A 27594-nucleotide genomic window follows, 5' to 3' on the forward strand; every position below is an offset into this window, starting at 1 on the left:
TTATTAGACGCAGTCGTATACCTAAAAATACTCAGGAGAGGAAAAAAAAAACATTTACAATATACCAAAGAAAAATCTACCTTGTTTACAGTGTGCCAGAGTGAAAGTGCAACGCTTGTAGAGTACTTAAGAGAAAGCAGACAGTTTATGGTGTATAAAACAATAATAGAAAGTTTATACCATACTTAATAGCTGATACATCGATGATTGTGTTTACGAGATAATACATCGTTTTGTTGTACACAAGAGAATAGATCCATTAAAGGGTAGTCAGAAGAAAATAAGCTTGTTGTAGAATTACATTTATATTGTGCACTAAAGATAAATATGTACTGTATGATATATCTGTACTGCGATCAGAGGAGACAACTGTATTCCATAATTATTCTGTGAAATGAAGCTTTCATTGCATGTTGAATTGCGTTGCTCTGTATATTGTTCAGAAACACAGATATTATCATATAAACATTTTGCCATTTTATGGTTCCTCAGCTTCGGCTGCATCAAATGAAAGGTCAAACATCTGCTCGAGATGACCTGGAAAGCTTTCGTTTTCTGTTGCTCCAAAAAATGCAGACGTTTTCAGTTTTCCGTTTTCTATTTCGTCCTCTCATTTTTCATTGTACAGAAGCTGACTCTGAGTATAGTCCTGCTAGGCTTAATAGCTGCTCCTGCCCTGGTGTGTGGGTCGTCTGACGTCAAAGGTAAGCCACTTTTTTCAGTAGACAAAACAATAAAAAAAAAAAGTATTTTGAAGTGAAGGTTTCTTGAGCCGAGTTAAGGAGGAAAGGGAGGGTCTCCGTGCATTCCAGCTTATCCTAACCTAAACTAACCTAACCTTAAAAGCGTCAACCCAACATTACTACTCTGCAGGTGTTTTGGATCTTGTCGCCTTCTCATTGTCCCTTGCACCACACTGCCAAGGTTTGTTGACATTTTCTCTGATTTCATTTCTTTGCTCTATACTGAGAAGACTTTACACCCGTGCCCTAAAGCTTCCCCTTTCATCCAGGCTTGGGGCAGTGTGAGTACACAAACTCATGCTAACTTTGCTTTGAATAACCTATCCTTACCTGGCAGGAGATTCTGCCCTTGACTTCAATGATACTTTTTCCCCTTGGAAGCAAAAGCCGAAGTTGTACTTTAGAATACCTGAGAGTATTCTATTAATGCTAGGACTTCCTCAAAATAGAGAAAAGGATAATGCTGTTCTCATTAAAGACCTGAAGGAAGTTCCTTGAACTCTTTGAAATAAAATGAAAACATAAGAAAAGTCATATCTTATTTCGACGTTTACAGGCTTCTCCAGTAAATCTTTTTCTCCTTTTTCAGACTAGTCGTATTTTTCTCAGTCTGCAGTCTCTTTTCTTCTGCCTCGTCTCACTTTACAAAATCCTCTCACATACCCCTTTCCCTCTAAAAGCTTTTTCACAATTTTTCCCCTTTCGCCAACTATTTTCCCATCTTTTTATCCCTTTCAACATCCTTTCGTGATTCATTTTTCTCCTTTGCAGACTCTATTAAAATTCTTTTCTCTTTTTCCAGACTCTTCTCAATCTTCCATTTCTCTTGTGCGCTCTTCTCAAATTCCTCTCCTGATATAGGATTTTCTCATACCTCCTTTTATATGATTTTCTCATACCTCGTTTTCATCTCATTTGCAGATTTGCAGACCCCTCTCATATCGTCTCATTTTGCTGAATCTTACCATAACCTCTCCATTATTATTCCTAAAATCTTTGTTCATCCGCAGAAGACAACACGAGTGCAAAGTTCTTCCTGAAGTCTTACCAGACGACGACCGTCACGACTCTGAGCATCGTACTGACGACTGTGCCTTACTTCTGTGCAGTCAGTAAGTTTTATTAGCGCCCTGTTGACAAAGTCGAAGGGTCTACAGTTTTCCCTTTGTTTACTGTGTCTGTTTGTCTGCCTCTCTCTCTCTCTCTCTCTCTCTCTCTCTCTCCCATCATCTTATACCAGATGGACAGCGGCTGATGACCCAATACCAAGCCAAGTAGATGAAAATTGCTTTTTCAAGTGGTTAGGGTCCCCTAAGGATGTGTAAATTTCAAGTGCGGAAATAGTGTCAGGATGGTAATCTTACTCTTTTACTCCATGAAATAAACTCGATAAAATTTATCGATTTAAATTACTGCCTGCGTTTTGAATTCGCTGCAGAGAACTTATTTTCAGAGGGTCTGGAAAGGAAAGATAAAGCTTACTGCCTGCTTAAAAATCTTTGAAAAAAGAGGCAGAAGCCAGTATAAAAAAAGATATAAATAGAAATGAATGCTAGGAAGTTACTTGGTATCGAGTTTTTAGATGTGTCTCTGAGATATAACCTGGCTAAATTTCTAATTAATTTATTCTTACTATCTGTGACTAGAAGTATTTCCTGTATTTCACCAGCCTCTACAACTGCGGGACAAACACTTCAAGCCTGTGCTGGGCGTCGCTTGCGGCGGAGGCGAAGGATCAGGGTCCGGGATATCGACGCAGAGAGAAATACGCAGCTGGAGGAGTCGACAGGGGACGCCCCGGAGGCACTGAAAGAGGAAGAAGGGAACGAGAGGCTCTTCTTCACCCTGTGGCAAAGTACGACCACCACGCTCACTGTGACGTCGACCAGGACCAACACCAGCGTCACCATTTCAGCTTCGGCCTATTGCACCTTCGCGAATTACAACGTTCCTCTGTGCTAGCGGGACATTGGGGCAGTGGCTCCTGACAGGAGGAAGAGAATACACATGTTACCTTTTCCTCTAGATGTATTCTAGAATCTAGTAAGTTAGGTTAAGAGAGCTTCGAAGCATTGTAAATCAGTGTGCTTTTCTTGCGACCCTGTACAGAATAAATATAGCAGAATAGTAAGCATTTCCTTGATGACCCTATGTAAGTCAAGTTCAGAAGTACATTTCAGAAGAAACAGGCTGACTTGTTGGCCCAAGCTAAAATAAAACTGTCATTGTGAGTCTTCACTCCATATATTCTGATTGTGATACACATCTTCTGCTTGGATACTTGGTGTGAAGTACATCCTTCACTATATTGTATCCGCATTTCCTGTCCCTTCTCTGACCCCTTGAATCGATACGTCAGGAAAGATAATAAATATCCTAGGATTGGACCCATTCTCCCATTTTCGTACCCTCACATGTTTCGTCTCAATCCTAGAAACTTTTAATGACTCTCAACAGATTACCACCTGCAATCATCCTCAATTACTTTTACATTCGTGTCTATCAGTTCTATCAGAAACTTTTTTTAGGTTCATGTATGTCGTGCGCAGACCTTTTCATTCGCTTGCAAACTTCTCAGTCAATACCTTCACGATAAGTTCTTCATCTGAAAACACTGTCATTCCTTGTCTAAACCCAAACTCCGCTGTTGCTATTAAACCTGTCATGTGTTTTAAGTTCAGTCAAAATCTTGCTATTCACCTTCCACAATGTACTACGTGAAGCTATATGCCAGTATATATAATTATTATAATCGCTTTTATTTTTTATCACCTCTACACATTTTCAAGCAATACATATAATTATATATATATATATATATATATATATATATATATATATATATATATATATATATATATATATATATATATATATATATATATATATATATATATATATATATATATATATATATATATATATATATATATATATATATATATATATATATATATATATATATATACTTGCAGATGAGAGCTTCTGGGAGACAAATGTAATGTAATATAAAATAGCCTGTGTATCTATTTGAATACGGGCGACTCGCTATCAAATTCATACCAACATGAATTTTATTTTCTTAAACTACTGGGCTTATTTCATAATCCAGTCGTCAAAGATAACTGTAGCTAGTTTAACAATGATGACAGCTCGGGACCTCACTGGGAGCAATGCGTGAGCCCCTGGTATGCCCGAATCCAAGTAAAAAGTCACAGGAAAAAAGTTACAGAAAAAGTTACAGAAAAAAGTCACAGAAAAAAGTCACAGGAAAAAAAGTCACAGAAAAATGTCACAGGAAAAAAGTAGCAGAAAAAAGCCACAGGAAAAAAGTCACAGGAAAAAAAGTCACAATAATCTTTCCTAGATAGTGACCCCCAAGGGTTTTAACCCGGTATGTATCCACCTTTGCGGAGTGTTTAGTACAAGGCCCTTGGGGATTTCCGTAAAAACATAAACAAAAGACTGTAAATATCAAAAAGATAATGACACCCAAAAAATATTGTGAAATTTCCCCAGTGACTTTATTACCGGCCACCACAAATTAATGTGACTTTTTTCTCTGTGACTTTTTTCCCTAGCCAAAACTGTGACACTTTCCTGCGACTTTTTTCCCGTGACTTTTTTCCCCTCAGCAACTTCCATTGCTTTCAGGTTTTCTGACCTTGCCAGCAGCAGGCCTTTCCACAATTCAGGGGAGAATCTCCCTTTATTATGTATAGGCTACTGGCATTTGAATGATTCATTATTTTTCAGTAACCCAAGATGCTTTAACACTGGAATTTTAATATAAAACTTAGGTCAAAGGCCAAGCACTGGGACCTACGAGGTCATTCAGTGCTGGAAGGGAATTTGAGAGCAAAAAGATCTTAAAAGTGTAACAGGAGGAAAACCTCGCAGTTGTACTATGAAACAATAGTTACGAGAGGGTGGAAATTAAGATGGAAGAAAGAGAATATGAACGGAAGTATAGTAAAAGGAATGACAAGGGTTGCAGCTAGGGGCCTAAGGGACATTGCAGAGAACCTTAAGCAATGCCTACAGTGCACCGCGTGAGGTGCACTGACGGCGCTATCCCCGTAGAGAGGTTTTAACATGGGTTCTCTATATTTTCTTCTTCTTTCTCATGTACTCAGGGCAATGAACCTTCCTCAAGGTCTGCTTTGTTTATTTAGTTGAGGGTCACAAATTCTACACACTATTTTACAAGGAATGCTTACTGTGTAAATAATTCAATACCTGATTATATCATAATGAAATCATGGCTACTTTGAAAGCCAAATTTCTGGTAGGAAACTGGGCTTACTGGATTCCTTTGTCTGTAAAATTGTCCATTCGGAGATTTGCAACTCATGATTATATTTATAAAAATTTAAGAATAATTATGGCCATTTATCGAATTATCACTTTGGAATACAGGATATTTAAACCACCTCATCAACAAGTCCATAATGTAGGCTAAAATCAACTCATTTCTCTTAGAACTGAAAACGGTCTCGAGAAGTCTAGAGCAATGGATCTCTAGAAGCCTAGTATAATGGGCCACGATGAGGCCCGAAAGCCCCAACGGAGCGAATGGGTTCTATTCGGCAGGATATGTGAAGCAAAGGTAACCCAGACAAGTAATCCACTGAATGTACTCTTAAGGTTAATTCACATTATACCATCGCGTCACCGACACGTCACGTCACGTCACCGTCCCATCAGCCGTGCCTTGTATTCACACTATCATCACAATCCCGTTCAGCTCGTGCCCGACCTCAGCGGCTCACAGATTTAGCCTTAAGAAACTTGCATAAGCACCGTAACGTCACGTCAAAATATTCTTTCCGAGAAAACGTGGCGTGATGTGACGGTGGATGCCGTGTGCTTGACGGTGACGTGATGTGAAGGTGTGAAGAAGTCCATTTGATTACATGTAAGAAATTCTCACGTATTTTGACGTGACGTGACGTGACATGACGTGTCGGTGACGTGACGTGACTTGTCGGTGACGTGACGTGACTTGTCGGTGACGTGACGTGACGTGTCGGTGACGTGACGTGACGTGTCGGTGACGTGACGTTATAACGCGAATCTGCCTTTAGAGCTCACCGAAGGAACGCTTCCCGCTCCCAGAACTAGCAAAGAGGAACGTTGTAATTGGCGAAGGTGCAATAGGCCGATGCCGAGATGGTGATGCTGGTGTTGGTCGCCGTGGACGTCAAGGTGACTGTGGTGGTCGTGCTTTGCCACAGGGTGAAGAAGAGCCTGTCGTTCCCACTGGTGCCCGTCGAGGCTCTTTTGGCCGGTTCGTCGCCCGTGGATTTTTCCAGCTCGATGGGATTGCCCGTCTCCACGTCAGGGATGCTGAGCTTCCTCCTCCGTCTCACCTTGCGGCCAGTGCAGGCGTTGGTTCCCGCAGCTGTTTGGGCAAGAGGGTGTTTTTTGAGTTTTATTTTTTTTTAACGATGTTAACGACATGTGATTTCTATCGGGCACGACATGGTGGAATTCATTACGGTGTCATGTTGTGTCTCTGTCTACAGGGAATGTCGTTGCATGGCTTGGTGGAGGAACGCTTGCTGCTACTGCTGATTTATTATTATTATTATTATTATTATTATTATTATTATTATTATTATTATTATCCCTGGAACTTAGGGAATGTACGGTTAAACGCCTGACGACCGTAATAACATAAATTAGATGACAATAGTAATGAATATTTTTAAGGAATATTATTACTATTGACAGTAGTAGCGTTAGTAGCAGTACAGTACTAATAGCATCTCGGGAACTTTTTTTTTCTTTAAGTTTTTCATCAATAAATCATTTACAAAAGATTACAACCAATCTCGAACTACATACATTTACTTTTAGAATACATTGCTCTCAATACCACAAAATACCGAGCACACAGTGACTGATTCGGACAGCAAAAGCAACAGCAACAATGACAGTACCCCGTGTTACTTACTGAGTGCGCAGAAGTAAGGTTGGGTAGTAACGACGATGCTGAGGGTGGTAACGGTCGTTGTCAGGTACGACTTGAGAAAGAGCTTCCCCACGGTGCTTTCCTCATCTGAGAGAAGAAGAAGAAGAAGAAGAAGAAGAAGAAGAAGAAGAAGAAGAAGAAGAAGAATGTCAGGAATCTCTCTACATCAGGGTCAGGGATTTGGGCTTCTCGGCCCTGCCCTCGAAAGGGCTTCTCCCTTTTCCATCTTCCTCCATCCAAAATATATATAATTGGTTTTGTACATTTGTATTCAATCTGTCTGAGGGTTGAGTTGAGTTTGAAACACTTGATGAATATATATATATATATATATATATATATATATATATATATATATATATATATATGTGTGTGTGTGTGTGTGTGTGTGTGTGTGTGTGTGTGTGTGTGTTGTGTGTTCATGACTTGAAGCTGTTTGATATTTCATGATAATTACTTGAATTTCAGTTCATTACAGTTAGGCTACTGTTTTAAAATTTTGTGCTTCCTTCTCTCTCTCTCTCTCTCTCTCTCTTTCCATATCTCTCTCTCTCTCTCTCTCTTTCTATTTTCCATATTCCAGGTTAGAAAAAATAAACTCATTTCTATTTTATGTATATCGACACGATTACGAAAAGTTAATTTTTTCTGCTATATATAATTTTTTAGATATATAAAACATCACTTTCGGAGGAGAGCCACTGAGAAACTTACTTTATAAGAATAAGGAACCATAAAACTACCCAAGCTTAGTCTAAGAGTAATACTCATTCTTAAAAGAAGGAGTTTGTTATACTTTTTTAGAAAGTAGAACTTACTTTGAGATAAAATAATTAACACTTACTTTGAACTGTAGTAAGTAGCACTTACTTTGAAAAAAAATAAGTAACACTTACTTTGAAATAAAATAAGTAACGCTTGCTTTGAAATAAAATAAGTAACGCTTTGCTTTGAAATAAAATAAGTAACAATTTGAAATAAAATAAATAGCGCTTACTTTGAAATAAGATAAGTAACATTTACTTTGAAATAAAATCAGTAACACTAACTTTGAAATAAAATCGGTAACGAATAAGTAACACTTACTTTGAAATAAAATAAGTAACACTTTGAAACCAAATAAATAACACTTACTTTGAAATAAAATAGGTAACACATACTTTGAAATAAAATCAGTAACACTTTGAAATAAAATAAGTAACACATACTTTGAACTATCATAAATAGCACTTACTTTTTATCTCGGGCGATCCAAACGTCAAAGCAGGGAACGCTATTAAGCAGAGCAAGACTGCGCCTGCGCTTAGTTTCAGCTTCTGCTGAAAGAAAAAAAATGAATGAAACACTCCAGCTATGAAATCGTCAGTCAATTCATTCTGTTGAAACAAAACAATAGAATCAATTCCTCTGAGAGAAAATATTTCTGTGAAAGGGCACCTCAGAGAAAAAATTTAAAAAATTTATTTTCTTTCAATAACCCTGCAAAGCGGAGGAGCTATTTTTCATCTGCTTCTAAAACCTTGATGATAGGAATGGAATGGAATATGGAGTTTAGGCCAAAGGCCAAGCACTGCGACCTATGAGGTCATTCCGCGCTGGAAAGGAAATTCAGAGCAGGTAGGTTTGAAAGGCGTAACGGGAGGAAAACCTCGTAGTTGCACTATGAAATAACTATTAGGAAAGGGTGGATAATGAGATGGAAGAAAGATAATATGAATGGAGGTACAGTAAAAGGAATGAAAGGGGTTGCAGCTAGGGGCCGAAGGGAAGCTGCAAAGAACCTTCAGCAATGCCCACAGTGCACCCTTGCTGAAAGAAATAGATCATCTTTAATTTCTTTAGCATCAGTGCTGGAAGAGAGATGAGATGTCGCTTATTTCCTTTTAACATTAACAGCATTTCCAAAAATCCCCCTTTTCCCATTTTTATTTATGTATTGATTTTTTTTTTCGTGCCCAAACTTCGTTCCTTGCTCCTAAAGATTACAAAGTTGTTCACATTCTCTGAGGGTTCATTGGCCACATACTACAACGCACTGGAATATTTCTGTAAAACATTTACCACCTGCTGCGTAAACTAATTACCACATATAAGTATCCACAGAGTAAAAACACCATCACTCACTAAATCTTATAAACAACTTTACAGCTCACTTGGAAATTTTAAACCAAACCATCACCCACTAAAAGAATGGAAACCACATATTAAACCACGTGAAAAATTAAAATCAAATGATCACATACTGAAATGACTGTAAACCAGTAAACCAGACATCACCACCCAATGAAATTAAAAGTTATGCTATCCTCTAAAACATTTCAAACAACATTCGATTGCCTTAACTTTTTTTTTTAAGAAGGAAGCGCTGAATGACCTCATAGGTACCAGCGCTATATACTGTGTCTGTTCCATTCTCAACTTTTTAGGATTTCAGACTATTTCAGATCGTATCTGTCAAGAACTTGACCACAAATCTGAAAAACGGTTTGCTTGGAACAGAGGTATCCACTATCATTCTTTTAAATAAATTTCCGTGTACTTTTCCATTATCATGAATTATGGTAAAGAAAAAATTCATACGAAAATGGCCGTTACGTAAAACATTGAGCGGAGACTAGTTTCGAATTAATGGAAATGCCACAAGAGTCTGTTCTACGATCAAAATTCAATTCCATGTCTAATATTCTTGTATATAGTCCATTTTCCCTTTTCAGATTCGAAATACAGTACCTGGGGATCCATTTTGAATTACTTTAAGATTTAGATCCCATTCCTTGAAAGATACAAATAATCATCTACTGTTTTCTTCACTAAGAGGAAAACTAATAACTCGTCGAGACTTGAAACGAATTACAAAAAGAGCGCAATATCCGTCTCTCTAATCTCGGTCTCCTGTCGAACCTCCTTTTTTTCAAAAACGATGCTCAAACTACTCACCATGATTCCTTCTGACTGATTCTACCCATACAATGGACCTTATATATGTGTCTATGGTGTCCTTTTCTACTTTTTTTTTTCTTTGCTAGGTAAATTCCCCATCTTTTTCCTTAACAGTGTTGTTGCAATAAGGAAGAAGCAGGAGAAATGATGATAAAATTATCGAGGAAGATATGACGACATATTCTCCCTGGAGGGGTCGGGGTAAACCCAGGCTTCTCTCCCCATCCTACACTCAAATTCATCCCGTCCTGTAGTTGGTGTATTTCCCCAAATAATAGGTCACAGTGGACTGATTACAAGTGGGTCATGGCCGCTCTCCAGTTAACCCACAAGGATTTTGATAAGTGTCACAAGATAACCCATAATTTTTTCAATAAGTGACACAAGCTAAAACCCACATCCAGTCTTAATTCTGCTTATAACTCTTTGAAATATTTTTAGGGTATAGGCCATTAATCTAATTCCTCTATGGCTCTCACAACTTTGCATAACCCCCGTCTCCTTAAAAATCGGTATCCTCATTGTTTATTATTCTGGTATATTATTCTTTTCCAACAATTTTTTTTTCAAGAGCTCCATAGTATATCTATTCCTCCTCACCCAGTGTTTCCATGGACTGAATAAGCAAACCGTCTTGCCTGGCAGTTTTACCACAATTCGTCTTTCTCTGAGCTTCCTTTACCTCTCCCCTTGTAATCTCATTCACTATTCCAAAATTTGAGCTACCATCTCCCCTATGAATCTTTCATTCTCTTCGTTTATTAGTTTTTTCAGTGTTCCTTAAATCTCTTTATAATGTTCTCCTCTCTCCTCTTTTGTTTCTTGCTTTGGCTCGCCTGAACAGTCTTCCATCTGCTTCTTTCATTTCTAAATCTTGACACAATTGATCATGTGCTTTATCCTTATTTATCCTTATTCCTTTCCTTGTGGACTATTTTATCCTCTTCTAATGTGTCTCTTCCAATTTCTTCTTTTCGTCTTTCATTCCTGTTTTGCATCTTCTACTTCCTCATTAAACCTCCAAGTCCTCTCATTTTCCGATATTTTTACATCATTTTTTCCTACGATGTCTTTACCGTTTCTTAACATGATTCCCACTGTTTGGTTCAACCACCCACTGATGTTATTTACCTCTCGACCGTTCTCTTCTAACACCCTTTCTTTAAAGTGTCGTCGTGTTCTCTTGAGCCTGAACTGCAGATTTTGATTTTTTGAAGGTATATCGGCTATTCAGAGGGTGTGGTATGCCCTGAGGTCCGAGAATACTAACTAACCAATGTTCGGCAGCTACTTGGTACCCAGGAGTAACTCTGCAGTCTCTCAGCTCCACCAGATCATTTCTCCTGTACAAGGTGAGGTCAAACTTGACTGGACCTCGCGTCGCTCTCGTGCGTGACCAGGTGTCCTGGTCGTAAATTCCTGAGATGTATGCTAGTATTGCATTAGCCCTGGTTTTTTTGCCATGCACCTTAGGTTAGGTAGGTTAGGTTAAGGTAGATTAGTAGTTCTCATTTAGTTTGGGTGTTGTAAACATTATGAGATTATTTTCAAGAAAATTCTATGGTTAGTTTTTAACATGTGGCGACCCGCTTTTTTCAGGGAAAGGTCTCGGTACTCGGTTACATCTCGGGAAAATGCGTCCTGGTCGCTTATCCAAGATTGCGTTCGCTATTCCAACGTCACAGTATACTGCAAAGTCGATTATTCTTTCGCCTTCCCTGTTTCAGTCGCCTGAGCCATATCCTTCATGGATGGGACTAATAAAGTCATTGTTTAGGCCGACGTGTCCCCGTTTAGATTCCCTCCAAAAATGGTTCTTTCATCTGCCTCGGCCGAATTCATCTCCTCATTCATTAAATCCGCGCAGAAACTCTTTCACCTAAGGGTAGTACCTCGTCACATTCTTACCTGTAACTTACTATTGATTCTTGAAGGATGGACGGAAATAACTTTCCCTTTTTTGTATAAAATTAGCAGGTCTGCACCTTTAAAAAGAATTGTCCTTGACTAAATAACTCGGATATATTAGAATTATCTTTAACAATGCGAATAAAACAAATTTACTGTAATTTTAAGAAAGGGTAAGAATGTCACGTTTTCTAGAAAAATTAATAAAGATTTTAATTTTTACAGTACATGCAGCAGAAGAAAAGGGTGGAATATGGCGAGAGACACACCTTTTAGGGTGCTCGTTCATGAATATTCAATACACACTGGATAGAGGTTGTCCAGTGGGTGTGTGACTCCACAAGAACACGGGGACTAGTTGGGTATAGCATGGGACTTGATAACCTCATTTTTAAATATGAATAATAGTCTTCAAGGTGTCCGTCACTTTCACGGAGTCATGGTGTCTTGAGACACTGAACTAGGGCGCTTTTCTGCCCTAAAATGGAAGACTGCAGTATCTGCAAAAATACAAAACTGAGAAAAATGGTAGATACTCCCTTGCCTTACAACTGATCTTGCAGATACTGCAAATGGGAGACCATAGATACTCGTAGAAAGCATTGAAGAATCATTCTGAAACTGCAGTAACTTGTGTATTAGTGTTTCAAGCCCAGTAGGTGGCATATCTCAATTTCGAAAATTTTGCAGATACTGCAGTTTTCCATTTCAGGACAGTTTTGCATCCAGCAGACAAGGGATTAAGGAACAGAGACGTGTGAACTTCAACTCACTGGTGTTAGTGGGGTGTCTTATGGCACGTGCTTTTGTCAAAACAGGTGCACCGTCAAATAAATCATTGTAACATAGAAACGGGGAGTAGGTATGATATGATATGAATAAAAGGGGGATGTAAATACGCCGAGTTGTAAACTATTTTTTAAAAATGGGGCATAGCTTGGGTGTTCTGCCTCAGCATGAATATATAAATATTGCATTAAGCTATGTAACTGGCAGTAGACGTCGGCCACGCTCATCCATGCTGAGAACAACACAGTGTAAGGTGACTGAGCATTCTTGTAGGGAAACTAGTAACAATATCAAGTAAAAGATATGCCGAAGTTTCTTCGGCGGAATCTAGTTTTCTGAATGAGCCGCGGCCCATGAGGCTTTCAACCACGGCCCGGTGGTGGCCTGTGTTGTTGGTATTTATAGCGCTGCCAGACTTACGACTATGGCTAACTTTAACCTGAAATAAAATAAAACCTACTGAGGCTAGAAGGCTGTAATTTGGCATGTTTGATGATTGGAGGGTGAATGATCAACATACCAATTTGCAGCCTTCTAGCCTCAGTAGTTTTTAAGATCTGCGGCCGGACACAAAAAGTGCGGACGGACAGACAAAGCCAGCACAATGGTTTTCTTTTAAAGAAAACTAAAACAGATCACACTTATTGCACATAAAAACACAAACTCTAGCAGGTAACACGCCGAGACGTCAGATGTGATGAACATAACCAAAGATTGTTTATTATTGTGCTACCATGATGAAGTAAGTATTGCTTGTATGGTTACAATTGCTGTGACATTTTTATGCATTTATCTTTAGCATTCAGACAAAGCGAATGCAAGAGAATACCAGCTGCTTATTCTCCATTTCATTCCACCTGACGCCTTTTCATCTTGCCATAAAACCAAACAGTTTTAACCTGATGTATATAGTTTCACTGAAATTTCATGAAGTTTTCTAAAGTCTCCTTCTTTGCAGCAAAGCAGAAAATGACACTTCGTTTACTTCAAAACTGCAACAGGATTCTTCGGAGATAACTACATCTGCAAGAGGATTCTCAGGAGGTAGGCTAACTACATCTGCAAGAGGATTCTCAGGAGATAGGCTAACTACATCTGCAAGAGGATTCTCAGGAGATAGGCTAACTACATCTGCAACACGGTACCAAACGCGATAAAGTACCCTTGCGTTTATATTCTATTAAATTTGGTGGCAGCTTCGGTCCTGCTTCCAAATGAAAGAAACACGAACTGCATTCTGCCATTACTTTAGCAAACACTCTTTTGCTTTTAGGCTGTCGGTTTCCTCGAAGTAATGTCGTACCGAGGAAATTCTGGGCGGCTCGGGTTTCTTAGGCGCGAGTTAATCACAGAAACGACTGGACGCAATATAAATACAGAGACAAACAGCTTGGGGTACAGTGTTGCTTTTCGGTTAAGCGTAACCATGGTGAGTAAAAGGGTCTGTCTGGCCAAGCTGACAGATAAACAAACGAGATAGATGTAATGCTTACATTAAAAAAAACAGGAAACAACAACCCATTTTGCAGTACTGTTATACTTAATGTTTCCCTGAGGTTTGCGATTTTCGGTCGCATTTTCCCGTGTTGCAGTTCGGAGGAAAATGCGATGAGATTGTACAGTATATCTTTTCGCATTCGTTACTTGATAAGATTGTGTTTAGTCCTTACTTGATGAGATTCTGTACAGTCTGTACGTCGCGAATTTCTGCTTCGTCGTTACTTAATGATCTCTTTGTTTTTACTTAGTAAGATTTTCCGTCCTTTGATAAAAAAAAAAATTTTTTGTCCCAGTTCTTCCAGAATGAATCTTTTTTTTTCTAGTCTTAATGAGACCAATGTTTCTGTCCTCACTTAATGAGACTCTTCTTATTGTACTTTCTTGTGGGCGGGGTGGAAGTCCTGTGCAGCATTTAATTATATTAAGATCCTATTCTTTCCTTGGTTAATGAGATGCATTTTGCATTCGTCACTCGATCAGATTTTTTCAGCTCTTAACTGGTAAGCAGGAACCATCGATTGAAGGCGAAGCCAAGGTTCCTTTGGTTAAAATGCAGATATGGAAATAATATAACGCGCAAGTATTTTTGGCAAGCCTTGAAAGGACACATTTAACAGTATTTCGAAAAGTATCGTTAAAATCAGGGCTTTTGTTGTGTACACAAGACAGAAATGGTTGCTGCTTTTATATTTATGTGTCCATATGACACACAGCACACATTATGTACACAAGCCCACGCAGAAACACACACACAAACTTATATACATACATCCATATATATACATATATATATATATATATATATATATATATATATATATATATATATATATATATATATATACATATATATATATATATATATATATATATATATACATATATATATATATATATATATATATATATATATATATATATATATATATATATATATATATATATATATATATATATATATATATATATATATATATATATATTGTATCAAAGGAAAGAGTATAAGTTCGGATCTGTGAAGGGGAAGCTGCACTTACGACATACAATTCCAATCATTAATTCCAGAGGCAAAGCGAATGCACCATGGAATGGTATTTTTAGTTTGATATTTGAGAGTATAAAACGCTACGCGTGAGTTAATCAAAATTCCATGAATATTAAGAGAGTCTTCTCACAGCGACGAGAGCAACCGATGTCAGAGAATGTTTCCAAGTCGAATGAATAAGAAGCAGAAACTCTGCCAAAAAGAAACGGTGTTCGTCCGCCATAAGGACGAAAATAATCCATATCTCATGATTTGCTGATTAAGAACAACACAACATTCGTCACTCCAATTATTCGTTTTAGTTTCCTAGACATTAATGAACTTTATATTGTCTTCTGCTTTATCTTTTGTTCGACAGAGGCTGCCGCTCGGAGGAATGCTTTTGGGCCTACTGATTGTCCCTGCGCTGGTGCATGGGTCGTCTGAACTGGAAGGTAAGTTGTAGATTCCGACCTGCACTGGTGCATGGGTCGTCTGAGCTGGAAGGTAAGTTACAGATTCCGACCTGCACTGATGCATGGGTCGTCTGAACTGGAAGGTAAGTTATAGATTCCGACCTGCACCGGTGTATGGGTCGCCTAAACTGAAAGGTAAGTTATAGATTCCGACCTGCCCTGGTGCATGGGTTGTCTGAGCTGGAAGGTAAGTTACAGATTCCGACCTAAGTCAAGTTGGTTGCTGATGAGGGTGTAACAAGAATCAACAGTCCTTTGAAGCTTTCTCTAAGTGATGAAAAACTATTCTTATATGTGAACTTTAAGGCAGAAATTAGAATTCAAAATCTCTGGTCTCAGATAAGTAAGCGGTTCCAGAAGACCACAATGTTGTCCAATTTCTTATTTGTGTGTGTGTATGTATATATATATATATATATATATATATATATATATATATATATATATATATATATATATATATATATATATATATATATATAAATTATGACCTTACTCTAGATATTCCTCGTTGGAGGAATTTTCTCATGTGTTTCTCCTTCTACAGAGGGGACACCTAAGGAGAAGTTTTTCCTCAAGTCTTACCAGACGACGACCGTCACAACTCTCAGCCTCGTGGTAACCACTGTACCCTACTTCTGCGCCTTCAGTGAGTAATGCTGAAATTATTGTTTTAGTTTTTCTTTTTTTGTTTTTGTTTCTTTCTGTGTCTGCTTTTCGTCAAGAGAATCTTCTTTTCTTGTTTCTTCTCCCATGTCCACATATGGCCATGGAAATGAAATGAGGTTAATAATCATTTGGGCAGAAGGATGTGAAAATTTCAAGTCTGGTTTTAGGCCTATCAATGGTAGCTATGGTCAAAGACGAAATATAATATCGATGATAATAATCATTTGTTCTGAGAATGGGGGAGGAAAGAGAAAAATTCAGGAAGGAACGACAATGTCCGCGTGGCAGATAATCTCAAGTCCATGATAATCTCACTCACATGTGTCCCTTTTTCAGCCAGAAATCAGGTTGGTAGAATTCTTTACTACCATCAGTAAATGCTAAGATCTTCTTCTGGAATTCCAGTAAAGAAATCAGGTCGTAGTCCTGTTTTGCAAGATGCAAAAGGCCTCTTGTGACACAAGGTGCAAAAGCCTCTTGTGACACAAGAAGAAAAGCCTCTTGTGACACAAGGCGAAAAGCCTATTGTGACACATGGTGCAAAAGCCTCTTGTTATCTTGTGACACAAGGCGAAAAGCCTCTTGTGACACAAGGTGCAAAAGCCTCTTGTGACACAGAAGCTCAGTTCAACAGCTCTGTATCTATGGAAACATATCTAACAAAAATGTCCGTCCACTCCGCAGCCACTGCCCCACTATCCGCTTGCACCGGGAGGAGTTTGAGGAGGAAACGAAGGCTCGCCTTGCAGGACATGGAACCAGGCAAACTCGCCCACCTGGAGAAGTCGATAGACGAGGATCCTGGGGAGGCTCTGGAGGGGAAAGACGCCGAGAGGCTCTTCTTCACCCTGTGGCAAAGTACGACCACCACCGTCACCGTGACGACCACTGCGACCAACACCAGCATCACCATCTCGGCTTTGGCTTTATGCACTTTTGCTAACTACAACGTTCCGCTTTGCTAACGTGTGGTTTCACCAAAGATGTCTTCCGAAGGTCTTCCTTGTCTTCTTGGGGAAAGTCATTATGTTAATTGTTATTTTCGCATGGAATTACCGGATTCCTCTTGAAGAATCTTGGTATGTCCATTCTTAGAAATATTATCCTGTCTAACATAAAATAGATTAGGACAAGATGAAATCAGAAAGAATTCACTTGCACATGACACTTGACCCAAGGAGCGCCTTAGAATATCATAACATGTACATAGGAATGTTTTTTTAAACTTTGTAAAAATAGTGCGTATAACAAGCGACCCTGTGCTAAATAAATAAAGCAGAGATATTTGGTTTTATTAAAGACCCTGTATATATTTCAGTATTAAAGGGCAGCTAATTCCTTTATCAACAAAATGTAGAGGCCTACCCTTTTGCCGTTTAGCCAGAAATAAAATCAAACCATAAAATTAGATGTTGAATAAAAAATTTTAAATGAACGTAGCTCACCTGTAATGCCAACAGAGCATCTAACTCTACCAATTAGACAGAAAATGTTTTTTCACAATATTTGTTGCCACTGAATGTTATTTCAGGAAAGGCTATTTTGCAATAACGTCTGCCTACTTTATTCAGCAATCAAAGAAGCCTTTTTCAAAAGCTAGAATATATGAGGTCAAGGCCATGAAGAGTATAATTGCCAGTGGTATGACACCTACGAATCCTGACAAGAGGATTCCCTTACGTGTCTACTACTGCCCGAACCTAATCAGCACCCTTTCAATGTGAAACAGCACGGTCCCCCATAGAGCGATGTGGGAGTCGACCGACGTAGTATAGAAATTTAAATGTACCAGAGGTACATGTCAGTCCCTCAGCAGTTACTACATGGGTTGCACCACTACCAATTCTGCGCAGGCGATTGCAAGCCCACCGCAAACAAGGGGCAGTTTCAACACCTCATAGACCACCAACACCATAAACTGACACTAGAAGAATGATCAGTAAGCCTAGAGATCATGCACAGAAAAGCCCAGTTCCACAGACAGCAAATATCAGAAGCTGTGAGTATAAATCAACAATGGCCTGTGTTAGATAAACAGAGGAACACAGACTTCATCCTGCCTTCTTAAAGGTAACCACATGAAATCCATGAGAATCTGAAGGGAGACACAAGCAACAGAACACCCCTCGACACACCTGCCGACAACGAAGCAAATCAAGACTGTCGGCCCGAGATGGGAATCACGCCCTTGCCCACGTTCTTGGCTGCAAGCCGCATTATAGGATGCGTCCTATGGACACCAGGAATGCCCATGCTGCTGCCCAAACCACCCGCCAACCAATAGAAATTCAGCACCTCAATGACGTCATGTTTTGAAATTCAAACTCCCGCAAGCAGTTATATAAACCTTGCATGTCAATTTGTAATCTAATCCTGACGATGCCACCGAGAGGTGAAGAAACGGTCCGTCGACTATAAAAAGAAAAAGTAAAAGGAAAGAATCTTGAATAATTTTTCCTTATTCCTGAGAAGTTTTCCAGAAGAGAAAAAGAGGTATAGACTGGTTCAAGGTCTTGATAAGAAGATAGTACCTGCTAACAACGCCATTTACTACAATAGAAATGTTTCACATTACAAGGGTGCTGATAAGGTTCGGGCACAGTGACGGATTTAAGGGAGGGGGGGCTACCTGGTCACGTGGTCCCCTCCCCATGGATATGAATAATAGAACATTGTTTTCTTTCAACAAATATAGGTTACATTACCTGGGTCATCAGCAACAGCAGAACGAACGTTTTATTTTCACAAAACTTCATTACTTCATACAGGAGAGCAACAATTGGGCTCTGAAAGGTTGAATGGTCTGGCAAAGCTTCACATTCACCTTAGTATTCCAGGTGACACAGCAAGTCAGAATTTATTTTGTAGGTAGAATAGTGTGTAAATCTCAAAGCTATAATTAAATTTTTATAATGTGGACTCACTACACACAAGAAAAATATTGATAGAAGCACTGAAAACAAACTTATATAATAATGTTTTTTTTCTTTCTGCATGTATTTAATGCTTGTGTTTGCCAAAGCAACTTCACCTGCTACTGCTTTCTAAGTTACAGCTGTTGGAAACAATGTAACAATCTTCATAATTACAATCTCTCTCTCTCACTCTCTCTCTCTCTCTCTCTTCCCCATAGTGGGGTAGTGCCGTCAGTCCACCTCATGCGGTGTACTGTAGGCATTACTTAAGGTTCTTTGCAGCGTGCCTTCGGCCCATAGCTGCAACCCCTTTCGTTCCTTTTACTCTACCTCCTTTCATGTTCTCTTTCTTCCATCTTACTTTCCACCCTCTCCTAACAACTGATTCATAGTGCAACTGCGAGGTTTTCCTCCTGATACACCTTTCAAACCTTTTACTGCTAATTTCCGTTTCAGCTCTGAATGACCTCATAGTTCCCAGTGCTTGGCCTTTGGCCTAAATTCAATATTCAGTTCAGTTCTCTCTCTCTCTCTCTCTTTCTCTCTCTCTCTCTCTCTCTCTCTCTCTCTCTCTCAGTACATACAGTATATATGTGCATATTATGTAAATTATATGTCTGTGTGTATATACTGTATACAGTATGTGTTCATACATAAATACTGATATATATGTACTGTATGCGTGTACATGATACACATTTACATGATAATCCTAAGGGCCCCTCCAATGAAGCATTCCTATACCCGCCACTGTTCAGGCAGCAGTAGACACGTAAGGCAATCCTCTTGCCAGGACTCGTAGGTACCGTACCACTGGCAATTATACTCTTCATGGCCTTGACCCCATTCTTGAACTGGCTGTGATATGCGGCTTTGTAAAACAATACGATGTTTTTCAGTGGTTCAGGCATCGTCACTGGTGTGCTGGCATACACATTCCGCTATTTTCGTATGCAACCTTCTATTAGATTGCTGTCGTATCTGTTATTAGTTAGGAACTGCTTAAAATGTTTAAGCTCTGCTTGGGTAGCTTTCCATGTGGAACAGTGTGCAATTCCATGTCCTCACATATGTGGCTACCACAGAGCATTTGTAAGCGTCAGGGCACTCCCCGCGGGCATTAAGTCACTGACCCACATTAGTTTCCTTTTGGTACACAGTAGTATTATAACTGTCTCCTTTCTTCTCCAAATTTACATCCAAGAAGGAAGTCAGACTTCGACACCATATTCAACAGTGAAGTTTAGCCTAGAGTTCCTCTTCAAGGCATACACTACTAGTATGCGGGTAGCCTATAGCAATGAAGATATATGTTGGGCATATATCCTTGGTTTTGGAAGTAAATTGAAGGTTCTTTCCTTTGACATCTCCCATGTACATATTGGCAAATAGGATGCCAAAGGGGATCCCATGGTGACACCATCTACCCATCAAAAGAGGTCACCCCATGTGATAGAAAGGGGGCCTCCTCGGTGCAGATTTGGAGATGATGAAGGGCATCTTCTGGTGTGTCAAGGGGTGTGGCATCTGACTGGTAGACTCTTCTGAAGATGTTAGAGCTCGGAGACGTAGTATTCAAAATTGTGATGAATCTACCAGTGAAAACCACAGAGTACCCGTTTAGGATGTAGGGAGTGATGGTCTTATTCAGTCTTGACTATTTTATCTGGCCAGTAGTCTCCGATGATCGTAGGCAGTTTCATAGCTCTGTTATCAGAATTTATCTTCTTAGTTATAGCATTCAGGGTTTTCCTCAGGCTTTTGGTAGGGCCATTGTTTAGGGGCTGGGATTTTCGATAGGGTCATTGTTTAGGGGCTGGAATTTCCTATGACCAGTCAAGATGCTGTCCATTTTATGGTCACATTCTTCACGTTTCATGATGACGTAGACGGCGGTCTTATTACATTTTCTGACGATGAAATCTGGATGTTCTTGGAGCTGGCAGACGGCTTCCTTCAGGTGAGGGCCGGTGACTTTACTCCTATAATTTCCCTGTTGGCCTCTGACTCTTTGCTGAAAAAAAGAAAATTAAATGGCTGTTTCATGGTAATGAGTATATTTATGTTTCATAGAATCAGTTCAGACAAAAGAAAAGACAAAAAATTACTTTGGTGTTATTAGCAGCAAAAGCCTAATTTTTATATTACGATAACATTCGTTGGCCTCCAGTTACAGCTAGGAGTCTTGTGATTTAGTTTTGGTTGTTAAAACAACTTGCATCACTTGTAATTTATGGATACGGGTATTCTTGCAAGCCCTTTCTTAGGCCTGAAAAAAAAAGAGGAAGTTCAGGGAAAAGACAAATAGCAACGAAGAGCCATCAGAGGCAATCGAGGTGCATAGAAACCGCGCCGTCTTACTACCCGCAGGTGGCCGTCTTACTAGCCGCAGGTGGGCAGAGTTCCGAAGTTGCTGTGGGTACAGCGCGCCGAAACGGACATGGTGACTTCCGGTAGCCCTTAGGAGTTGTCCAGGCTGGTTTCGTAATTCCCACTTCAGATTTGAACACATTTCCTCCATTGTTCCGATAAGAACCTCGCCTAAAATTCCAATACATTTCCTCTCGTGTTTTCAATAATTACCATCCCTAACTCCCCCTCGAAAACAAAAAGAACTACGTCTAAAGTTGAATGGATTTTTACATTATCTTCCCATAAATGACACCTCACATTTCAATAAGTAACAACCCAACCGCCGGTTAAAACGTATTCTATGACGTCTGGAAAGAAATGAAGATCTAGTACCAAGATCTCTGTAGGCTTCACGAGCCCCAATATGGAAGTTCTTTACGCATTTCTTTTCGGTCTAGTTGTAGAGCTCTTGTCTCTCCGCAGCCAACACGGAGGGCTGCTCTGGCCGCAAGCTGCGCCGAAGGCGCAAAGTGAGCATCGAATAGAGCATCGTGTCGGCGGACGAAACCAGTCTGAACAACTCCCAGGGGCTACCGGAAGTCGAGGAGCCGAAATCAGGCGTCGAGAATTCGGCCCAGGAGAAGTTAATTGCCCTGATAAATCTTTTTAGTTATCGTTTCGTTCTCAAGAACAGCGAGTAATTCACCGAGGAAAAACCAGGAAAGCATTGTCTAGGTGTAAACGACTTCGACCAAGAATAACTCACAATACAATTCTAATTTATTCGTCTTTTATTTGTATGTGTAAATAGCGGCAAGAGGCTAGGCCTCTCTCTCTCTCTCTCTCTCTATTTTTTATGAACAAAATATCTGCCTTTTAATACTGAAATATGCAAAGGGGTCTTTAATAAAACCAAATATCTCTGCTTCATTTATTTAGCACAGGGTCGCTTGTTATACGCACTATTTTACAGTTTAGAAAAATTATTATACATGTTATGATATCCTAAGGTGCTCCTTGGGTCAAGCGTTATGTGCATGTAAATTCTTTTTGATTTCATCTTGTCCTAGCCTTGCCAAATCTTCTTGGCAATATATGTGAGACAGGATAACATTTCCAAGAACGGATACATCATGTTTCCTCGGAAGGAATCCGGTAATTCTAAGCGAAAATTACATTTAACATAATGGCTTTCCCCAAGAAGGCCAATTAGACCTAGGTGAGACATGGCGTCGGTGAAATCGCAGGTTAGCAAACGGGAGCATTGAAGCCAGGGAAAGTGCAGTAGCCAGAGGCCGAGATGGTGATGCTGGTGTTGGTCGCAGTACTCGTCACGGTGACGGTGGTGGTCGTACTTTGCCACAGGGTGAAGAAGAGCCTCTCGGCGTCCTTCGGCTCTGAAACCTCACCCGGGTCCTCGTCTATCGACTTCTCCAGGGTGAGTTCGCCCTGTTCAGCGTCCCCGATATCGAGTTTTCGCTTCCTCCTCAAGTTCCTCCCGGTGCAAGTGGGTGCCGCATTGGCTGCGGGGCGGACGGACATTTTTGTTAGATGATGTTTTCGTTGATAGGAATGGGATGGACTCAGTAGAGTTTAGGCCAAGGACTGGGACCCATGAGGACATTCAGCGCTGGGAAGGAGACAGAGTAGGTAGGCTTGAAAGGTGTAATAGTAGGAAAACCTCGCAGTTTCACTTGGAAATAGTTGCTAGGTGAGGTGGATAGCAAGATGGAAGAAAGGGAATATGAATGGAGTTATAGTAAAAGGAATGAAAGGGGTTGCAGCTACGGGCCGAAGGGACGCTGCAAAGAACCTTTAGTAATGCCTACAGTGTAACCCGTGAGGTGCACTGACGGCACTAACCGCCTACAGGGATTTTCATGGATACAGAGTTGTTCAACTGAACTTCCTCTGTGTTACAGAAGGCTTCTGCATCTTGCAAAACAGAGGATATAACCTGACTCCTGTATTGGATTTCCCGAAGATCTTACAGTAGATTTTACTGAAGGTAATAACGCATTTTACAAATATGATCTTTAACTGAAAAAGATAGAACATCTGGATGATATTATCACGTACATGAAATTATCTGCTATGTGGACACTGTAGTTTCCTCCTTTGATGTTATTATTATCGATATTATATTTGTCTTTGACCCAAATCCAGAGCGTGTAACTTTACGTCTTGTACACAAAATGATTATTAACCTCAATTCATTTCCACGGTTATATGTGAACGAGGGGGAAGAAACAAAAAAAAAAAGGAGATTACCTTGACGAAAAGCAGACGCAGAAAGAAACAAACAAATAAGGAAAAACTAAAACATAATCATTTCAGCATCACTCACTGACGATGCAGAAGTAGGGTACAGTGGTTACCGCAATGCTCAGAGTCGTCACGGTCGTCGTCTGGTAAGACTTGAGGAAAAACTTCTCCTTAGGTGGGCCCTCTGTAGAAGGATAAACGCATGAGAAAACTCCCCAGCGACGAATACGCAGAGTAACATGTTGTAAAGAGTTGATGTTGGTTCATCTCAAGAGTTGAAATTTTATATATATATATATATATATATATATATATATATATATATATATATATATATAATATATATATAATGTATATGTATGTATGTATAACTGAATGACGAAAATATAGAACGTGATGAATGTATATAAATAAAGACAAACCCCACAAAGGAGAGAGAAACAATGGAGTGCTGCAAGGACTTTCGACTTAGCTAAGTAAAGGACTACAAGTCGAAAGGCCTTGCAGCACTCCATTGGTTCTCTTTCCTTCGTGGAGTTTGTCTTTATATATATATATATATATATATATATATATATATATATATATATATATATATATATATATATATATAGTTAGATAGTTAGAAAGCATTGAGGTCTCCTAGAACTGCTTACTTATCTGAGACCAGGCATTTTGAATTCTAATTTTTGGCTTAAGTTCACATTCAAGAATAGTTTTTCATCCCTTAGAGAAAGCTTCAGAATACTGTTGATTCTTGTTACACCCTCGTCAGCAACCAACTTGACTTAGGTCGGAATCTATAACTTACCTTTCAGTTCAGACGACCCATGCACCAATGCAGGTCGGAATCTATAACGTACCTTTCAGTTCAGACGACCCATGCACCAATGCAGGTCGGAATCTACAACTTACATTTCAGTTCAGACGACCCATGCACCAATGCAGGTCGGAATCTATAACGTACCTTTCAGTTCAGACGACCCATGCACCAATGCAGGTCGGAATCTATAACTTACCTTTCAGTTCAGACGACCCATGCACCAATGCAGGTCGGAATCTATAACTTACCTTTCAGTTCAGACGACCCATGCACCAATGCAGGTCGGAATCTATAACTTACCTTCCAGTTCAGACGACCCATGCACCAATGCAGGTCGGAATCTACAACTTACCTTTCAGTTCAGACGACCCATGCACCAGTGCAGGTCGGAATCTATAACTAACCTTCCAGTTCGGACGATCCATGCAGCAGTGCAGGTCAGAATCTATAACTTACCTTCCAGTTCAGACGACCCATGCACCAGTGCAGGTCGGAACCTATAACCTACCTTTCAGTTCAGACGACCCATGCACCAGCGCAGGGACAATCAGTAGGCCCAAAAGCATTCCTCCGAGCGGCAGCCTCTGTCGAACGAAAGATAAAGCAGAAGACAATATAAATTTCATCAATGTCTAGGAAACTAAAACGAATGATTGGAGTGACACGCGTTGTGTTGTTCTTAATCAGCAAATCATGAGATATGGGTTATTTTCGTCCTTATCACGGCGAACGAACACCGTTTCTTTGACAAAGTTTCTGCTTCTCATTCATTAAACTTGGAAACATTCCCTGACTTCGGTTACTCTCGTCGCTGCAAGAAGACTTGATATTCGTGGAATTTTTACTAATTCACGAGGAGCGTTTTAGTACTCTCAAATATCAGACCAAAAATACCATTCCACATATATATATATATATATATATATATATATATATATATATATATATATATATATATATATATATATATATATACATATATATATATATATATATATATATATATATATATATATATATATATATATATATATATACATATATATATATATATATATATATATATATATATATATATATATATATATATATATATATACATATATATATATATATATATGTATATGTATATATATATAATATATATATATATATAAATGTTTACATATACATATAAATATATATAAAATATATGTGTATATATATGTTTGTGTGTGTGTTTCTGCGTGGGCTTGTGTACATATGTGCTCTATGTCACATGGACACATAAATATAAAAGCAGCAACCATTTCTCTCTTGTGCACACAACAAAAGTTCTGATTTTAACGATACATTTAGAAACACTGTTAAATGTTTCCTTTCAAGGCTTACCAAAAATACTTGCGTGTTATGTCATTTCCATATCTGCATTTTATGCAAGGGAGCCTTATCTTCGTCTTCAATCGATGGTTCCTACTTACCAATTCAGAGCTGAACAAAATCTTATCAAGTAAGGAATGCAAAATGCATCTCATTAAGCAAGGAATGGATTTCCCCCAGAAAGTACCATTAAAAGAATCTCATTGCGTAAGAACCGAAACATTAGGACATTAGGACGGGACAAATAAATAAACAGACACATTTTGAAAGAACTGGAAGAAGAATCTCCCTCTCAAAGGACGGAGAATCTCACTGAGTCAAAACAAAGGCGATGATCTCTTTAAGTAAGAAGCAAACATAATGTTATCAAGTAATGAATGCGAGAGGACACCCCCCCCCCACCCCCAACCCCCCTGTTGCAGACATACAGACTCGTCGCACTTTCTTTCCGAGCTGCAACGCCGGAAAATACAGCCGCAAATTGAGAATTTTTTTTCGTATCTGCCGGGACAAATGGACCCGTTGACTCACCATGGTTACGCTTAACCGAAAAGCGACACTGTACCCCAAACTGCCTGTCTGTGCATTTATATAGCTTCCAGTCGTTCCTGTAATTGACTCAGCCACGAAAAAAAAAACCGTCGAGGAAAGAATCCCCCAAAAGCAGAGAGGGTTTGCAAAGCGAATGGTAGGTGGCAGTTGGCGTTACTTACATTGGGAAGCAGGATCGAGGATGCCACCAAACTCAATGTATAGTAATACATATTTCATTGCGTTTGGTTCCGTGCCCGCAGATGTATTCATCTCCGAAGAAGCCTCTTGCAGGGTTGAAGGGAACGAAGTGTCATTTCCGCTGTACTGCAAAAAAGTGACTCTACAAAACTCAACAAAATGTAAGTGACATTATTATGTATGTTTGATTTCCTGACACGAGGAACAAAATGTAAGTGAAATTATGTATGTCAATTATGTATGTTTGATTTCCTGACGCGATGAAAAAGCCTCACTCAGAATAAAATGGAGACGAGGTAACTGGTATTTCTTACGTTTGCACTGTCTAATTCAGTGTTACTGCTCTACTGCAAAAGAAGGAGACTTTACAAAACTTAACAAAATGTAAGTGAAATTATGTACGTTAAGAAATAAATTGTTTGGTTTCCTGACACGATAACAAAGCCTCAAGCAGAATATAAAATGAAGAATAGGCAACCCGGTATTCCTTGCATATGCAATGTCTAAATCAGTGTTTTTACAACCCGTTTCACTTCAGGGCAAGTGTGAGGTGAAAAGTTGCAATGCAGGTGCATGTGGGCGTGCTTTACAACCCTTCACTTCACACTTCCAATAACAATTTTTATTCCATCAGCGTTCGTTTTCTGTCTTTCGTAAATGTAATTTAAATCACCTACGAGTTTCTTTCCCCCCAAGAAGGTGCTCTAAATGGAGACATAGTTATTAAAAAAAGTTTTTAGACAGCCAGAACCTCGGATGCAGATGCCAAATATCACTGATGTATGAGATTATAAAAAAATTACATATAAACTAAGCCTTCAACTTACTAAACAATCAAATTACGTAGTTTCCATTTCCTAAACAAGGGAATTGCCCTAAGCTATTTAAAGAAATATATGCTTCCTAATAATAAACTATTTGATTACTCTGGGTGTCAAATTATCGGGTGTTAAAGAAACGGCGGCTCAACTTACCTGGAGATAAAAATCAGTTAAATATATACATATATATATACTGTATATATATATATACACTGTAAATATATATATATATATATATATATATATATATATATATATATATATATATATATATATATGTATTGTTCCCCGACGATGCGCG

At 39.1% G+C, this 27594-nt stretch overlaps 2 protein-coding genes and 1 long non-coding RNA gene across 3 annotated transcripts; 1 reads left to right on the top strand and 2 right to left on the bottom strand.

Annotated features, from left to right (window-relative positions):
- Positions 1-4896: 4896 nt before the first annotated feature.
- On the bottom strand, positions 4897-8081 carry LOC136846414 (uncharacterized). The gene is made up of 3 exons (XR_010855378.1): positions 7955-8081; positions 6703-6807; positions 4897-6147 (listed from the first exon to the last, which is right to left on the bottom strand). It is a non-coding gene; the product is annotated as an uncharacterized lncRNA (long non-coding RNA).
- A 5688-nt stretch (positions 8082-13769) lies between these two features.
- On the top strand, positions 13770-17274 carry LOC136846415 (uncharacterized). The gene is made up of 4 exons (XM_067117203.1): positions 13770-13786; positions 15261-15336; positions 15905-16006; positions 16711-17274. Exons 1-4 carry the CDS (start codon positions 13784-13786, stop codon positions 16989-16991), a joined length of 462 nt encoding a protein of 153 aa, XP_066973304.1. The 5' UTR covers positions 13770-13783; the 3' UTR covers positions 16992-17274.
- Positions 17275-22219: 4945 nt separating this feature from the next.
- Positions 22220-26289, bottom strand: LOC136846416 (uncharacterized). Its single transcript, XM_067117204.1, has 4 exons — positions 26272-26289; positions 24890-24965; positions 23641-23742; positions 22220-22816 (listed from the first exon to the last, which is right to left on the bottom strand). Exons 1-4 carry the CDS (start codon positions 26272-26274, stop codon positions 22542-22544), a joined length of 456 nt encoding a protein of 151 aa, XP_066973305.1. The 5' UTR covers positions 26275-26289; the 3' UTR covers positions 22220-22541.
- Positions 26290-27594: the final 1305 nt, after the last annotated feature.

Source organism: Macrobrachium rosenbergii, chromosome 15 (genome assembly GCF_040412425.1).
Source record: "Macrobrachium rosenbergii isolate ZJJX-2024 chromosome 15, ASM4041242v1, whole genome shotgun sequence".
Lineage (NCBI taxonomy): Eukaryota > Metazoa > Arthropoda > Malacostraca > Decapoda > Palaemonidae > Macrobrachium > Macrobrachium rosenbergii.